General features: G+C 51.2%; 1 protein-coding gene and 1 long non-coding RNA gene across 2 annotated transcripts in view; one reads left to right on the plus strand and one right to left on the minus strand.

The window, feature by feature from the left end:
• The window catches only part of Dlx5 (distal-less homeobox 5), a 4,437-nt gene extending 2,834 nt beyond the window's left edge, over window positions 1-1,603 (plus strand). The window contains exon 3 of the mRNA XM_010603391.1: window positions 931-1,603. Within this exon, the coding sequence (XP_010601693.1) occupies window positions 931-1,260 (330 nt within the window). The 3' untranslated portion in view covers window positions 1,261-1,603. The remainder of the gene's footprint in view (window positions 1-930) is intronic.
• LOC104847842 lies at window positions 225-3,167 on the minus strand. The gene is made up of 3 exons (XR_776247.2): window positions 2,957-3,167; window positions 1,201-1,296; window positions 225-528 (listed from the first exon to the last, which is right to left on the minus strand). It is a non-coding gene; the product is annotated as an uncharacterized LOC104847842 (long non-coding RNA).
• Between the last annotated feature and the right edge of the window lie 1,770 nt (window positions 3,168-4,937).

Consider the following 4,937-nt stretch of genomic DNA (forward strand, 5'->3'; position numbering starts at 1 on the left):
TCGGCCCTGACCGGCTGGAGCCGATTCCGTAGTCCTCTCGAGAGACGCACGCAGACAGCCACCAGCCCCGCGCCTTTCCCTCCACCAGTCGGGCCAGCTGGAGCCAATGCGTGATGTTGGGGACGCGTTTGTTCCGAGGCCCGATTTGGCCCCCTGCCTCGTGGCTCCAGGGGCGGGAGGCCAATTTCCTAGGTTGCAAACGCCGGGTGGGTTATTTCTAGGCTGCCTTGCAATCTGAATAAAGCGTCTGGTTCTCTCTACGACGCGAAGCCTTCCCGGGGTGAGCAGGGACCTACGGCCTTGCGGTGGGTTCAGGCCAGGGACCTAAGGAAGGGTCGCGCCCTGCTCCTTCGCAGCTTTCGGCCGCCACAGCCTGAGGGACGCGAGGTGGGGGCGCTGTTGTATGAGCAAATCTTCCAGGACTGTCCCCTTTCCATCTCTCTCTATTCAACCGACTGGGGCCTAGATAAGCGCAAAAAATGTTCAAGTCGCCGCCCAGAGCTGCGGGCGGATTCTGGCCCCGAGGAGCTGGGGAGAGAAAAGGGACCCGGGCAAGAGATAAGGAAATCGCTCCTTTCCTTCGGCACTGTCGCTTTTGATCGAGCCCACGCCCCTTCCCCGCCGAGCTCGGCCGAGGTTCGCAGCTCCCCAGCCGAACCGGGACCAGCCGAACCGGGTTTTGTGCACCCAGGTAGGCCGGCAGGTGCGCGCCCGCAGCCACCCGCTGCGTCGCTCTTACCCCCCCCCAAGACGAACAAAAGACAAAAGCCTGGGGTTGTACCCTTGCAGAGGCTGAAGGCCTTGAGCTGCTGAGGAGATTCCAGGGCTGGGCCATCTAGGAGCCCGGAAGATGCCTCCAGGCGCGGCCTGAGGAAGGCGCGGGCGACCTCTGAGTGTCCCGGTAACGTGTGCCTTTGTTCCCCCACCCAGGTAAAAATTTGGTTTCAGAACAAAAGATCCAAGATCAAGAAGATCATGAAAAACGGGGAGATGCCCCCGGAGCACAGCCCCAGCTCCAGCGATCCTATGGCTTGTAACTCCCCGCAGTCGCCAGCGGTGTGGGAGCCCCAGGGGTCATCCCGCTCTCTCAGCCACCACCCTCACGCCCACCCTCCGACCTCCAACCAGTCTCCCGCGTCCAGCTACCTGGAGAACTCCGCTTCCTGGTACCCAAGCGCAGCCACCTCAATCAATTCTCACCTGCCGCCGCCCGGCTCCTTACAGCACCCGCTGGCCCTGGCCTCCGGGACGCTCTATTAGGTGGGCTGCTCTCCTGCGTGCTCCTTTTTGGGACTACTGTTTTGCCGTTTTAGAAAATCATAAAAGAAAGGAATTCATATGGGGAAGTTTGGAAAATGGAAACAGAAAGATTCATGTGTAAAGCTTTTTTTTTTTTTGCATGTAAGTTATTGCATTCAAAGGACCGCTCTCCCCGTTTTTTACAAACGAACTTTTTTGCGCAACTGTGGACACTATCAAAGGTGCCTTGAAATCTATGACCTCAACTTTTCAAAAGACTTTTTTTCAATGTTATTTTAGCCATGTAAATAAGTGTAGATAGAGGAATTAAACTGTATATTCTGGATAAATAAAATTATTTCGACCACGAAAACAGAATGTTTCTGAAAGCTGCTTTTTGTCCCAAGAGAACTTGCTAGTGAAGTTTTAAGACAAATTCTATAGAGATTACAAGAAAGCAAAAAAGAAAATGGAAACAGGGCGCTACATGGCTGGAGAACTGTGTCTGTCGGATGCTCGAGTTTCAGTCTATATGCTTATGTGGCCTGTCACATAATATAAATTTAGGTGTTTTTTTGGCCTGACCACAAAACTCAGATAGATAATGTTAAGTTTAACCCAAAATTGTTTCAGGTAGAAAGTAATGCTGGAATTGAAACATATCTTTCCCAACCTACCTGCACGTGAGTAAGAAGGTAACATAAATCCCTCAATAAACCCTCTGAATTCTAAGTGCAAAGCAATTATCCTGGTGGACTGCCCCCCCCACTCTGTGTATTGCCAGAGCAATTAGACAAATGACATTGCCTTCAAAAAGAGCTTCCAGAGATTTGAAATGCAAAGGAAAGAAAAGAAATAGAAATCTCTTCTTCCCGCCCTATCTCATTTTTTTTAAATCTGAAATGTTTAGGGTTTGGCAAATGGTAAAGCCCTAAGCCCCTTTTGTGTATCATTAGAAATGTGTCCGAGATCCTTCAGAAAGAGGAAGACACCGCAGGGATGGAGAACAAAGATAGATCTAAATCAGTGTGGGTGTGTGGGGGGGTACTTCTTCATCCCCCAAGACAGGGTATTGCCAAGAGAGGGAACTTTCAGACAAGGGAGATGAATGAATGTATTGTAGCCTTGTATTGATTTCATTTTGTGTGCAATACTGCTCTTAATATAATATCTTTGGCCTTTGTTGTCTTTATCCTGCTATGGTTTCCCCCCACCAAAAAAAGGAGCTCCCTCTGCTTTGATTTTACATAGAACAGTGGAGAGGCAGGTTATAAGCCATGGGGGAATGCAATCTGTTTGTTGGGATTTCTTCTTTTAGGCAGACATGAAGATTTGATATAACTGTGGCCTATATTCTAATCTTTCCCCTCATGTCCCACTTGGAGATATCCACAATGTGAAAAGAGCTAGAGCTCGGGTCCAGAGCTGTGTCCTGAGGCCTAAAGTGAAGGCATCTTTTTGGCTGTCCTTTAGTCGTGTGACTCTATTTCCTTAGGATACCAAGGGAATTGTGTGATGGAAATTACAAGTTGCAAGTGAAATATTTCACATCTAGGAAATCAGCAGCAATAAATGTGACAGGAGTCTTCTTAAGGGTGTGGGGGGATCAGAACATAAAAAAATTACATCCTGTCATCTGAGGATTTCTGAGAAGGCTCTTTCCGGGTTAAGAGACTAAACCTGTAAAGGCGATCTGTGTGCCCAGAGGGGGATTTACCTGTGTTCTCTCTTCTTTTCTTCTCTCCCCACAGCCAGCACTTCCATCTCCTCTATTTCTCCCTCCTCTTCCTTTTTTCTTTCTCTGCAGAAAGGACAAGTCCATAGTTTGGAATGACTTGAGCCTTCAGGAGCATATCCGACAGGCCCAGGGCAGCACACCACTGTGCCCTTGGGTGGACCGCTACTTTTTCACCACACCCAGTGCTCCATCAGCCTCATCTCCCAGTTGCCCTAAGCTTGGCTGCAGTGGTCGTTTCTTGGAAGACAATGTCCAATGGCCAGGCACCTGAGGTGGGGGTGACCAGGTGAGGCTGGTGCTGCATTGCACGCTCTGCACTAAGCTGAGAGTAGGATGGGGGTGTGAGAGTATCGACTTCCTGCTTTTCTTTCTTTGCTTCAAGGATTTTGAAGTCTCCATTACACCAAAGCCCTGGCTTTCTTTCTTGTGACTAGGGCTGGGAAAAAATCTTGAGTTTGAGGTTTGCAGGAAGCACCTGGCTTTCCACTCTGGGGGGCACCTCTCCCGGCCCCACCCCAGGGTGGGTGCTTGGGAAGATCGGTAGGAGGGCATACTCACTGCACGCCTCCAACTTTTCCCTCCCACTGGCTGCCTCCAAGTGTCAGGAATGTGCTCTTTCCCTCTCTGCATGTGGACAGGGCAATTATTTTTCCATCTGTCCCCATTATTTCCCTACCCACATTACTGGTGGCAAAGTGGGATCCCTTTACCTCCTCCAACTAGATCGTGCTGAAGGAAGGGAGGATTCACACTCTTCTTGGGAAAAAGAGGGAAGCTTTTTCATGACCACCCTCCACTCCTAGCTCTGACACTGCTGGTTTTAGGGGACAGGACAGCCAGGCCCAGCACATTGTGGACCAAGACTTAATTTCAGGAGTCCTTCCCTTGTGTTAACTTCACTTGTTCTTCTTGTAGTGGTTTATTGTCTCTCCCAGGATATCTTTTTTTTAAACTTGGTCCTGGAGCCCTAAACAAAAATATGCTGGCAAGCCACTCTGCAACAGGCTTTCCCTGGCACCATGGGGATTCTCCCCAGGGAATTTAACTCCCTGAAGTCTCAGCCCAAGGTTGTAAAAATAAAAGAACCTCAGCAAATTCTAAAAATATCAGTGTTTCCTCTCCGCCTCTCTCCATCCTGGCACCTTCCCTGCTTTCCCTGATCTCCGTTGTTTCTTCCTATGTGTAATATATATGTGTACTGCTGCTCAGAAAAGTCTCAAACTGAGACTGTATTGGGCTGACCCAATACTTCTGGACTTTGCCCTGGGAAATAGTTCCCTTTGCCTATCCCTTCCTATCCCCACTCGCCTAGCTCTCTCATTCTCGAGCTCCCAAGATGATTGGGGACCACCCCAAGATTAATTTTCTTGTCAGTGGCTGCTTCTCACACACCCCACATTCTTCCAACCCCAACCTCCCATCTTCCTACCTCCTGGCAAAGCCCAAAGAAGCTCAGGGCATGCAGGGAGGGCTTTGCGATTCCTCGGAGCCCTGCCAGCCTCCTGGGCCCTCCTGTAAGAGATTGGATAAACTGGCCTTTGTTTGAGGCTCGGGTTGGGCTAGGCGGACTTCTGTCCTTTTCTCCCTCTTTTTCCTGGCGGCCACCTCCTTGTGGGACAAGAGCAGCCTGGGGATCCGAGAGAAGCCGCATTCCTGTGGGTGCCAGGCGGCTCCAGTGCTGAGCCACAGGGCCTGAGACACACACACAGAGGAACCCGCAGACCTCGCTGCCCTTGATCTAGCTCTCCTGCCCGCTCTCCCTCCTTCCCGTCGGGGCACCCACCCGGGGAGCCTGTCCACCCACACTCGGATCCACCCAGTGCCCGGCCTCGGGCTGGAGCGTGCTGACCCACACAAAGATGCACACGTACACGCTCCCAAGTGACATAGGCCGGGCCGGCATCTGCCCGCCCCTGCCCGTCCTCTCTCCCGCCTCTTCTCCCACAATCCCAGACGCGCC

The sequence above is a fragment of the Fukomys damarensis genome, unplaced genomic scaffold (genome assembly GCF_012274545.1).
Source record: "Fukomys damarensis isolate Sample0158 unplaced genomic scaffold, DMR_v1.0_HiC HiC_scaffold_4, whole genome shotgun sequence".
In the NCBI taxonomy this organism is placed as follows: Eukaryota; Metazoa; Chordata; class Mammalia; order Rodentia; family Bathyergidae; genus Fukomys; species Fukomys damarensis.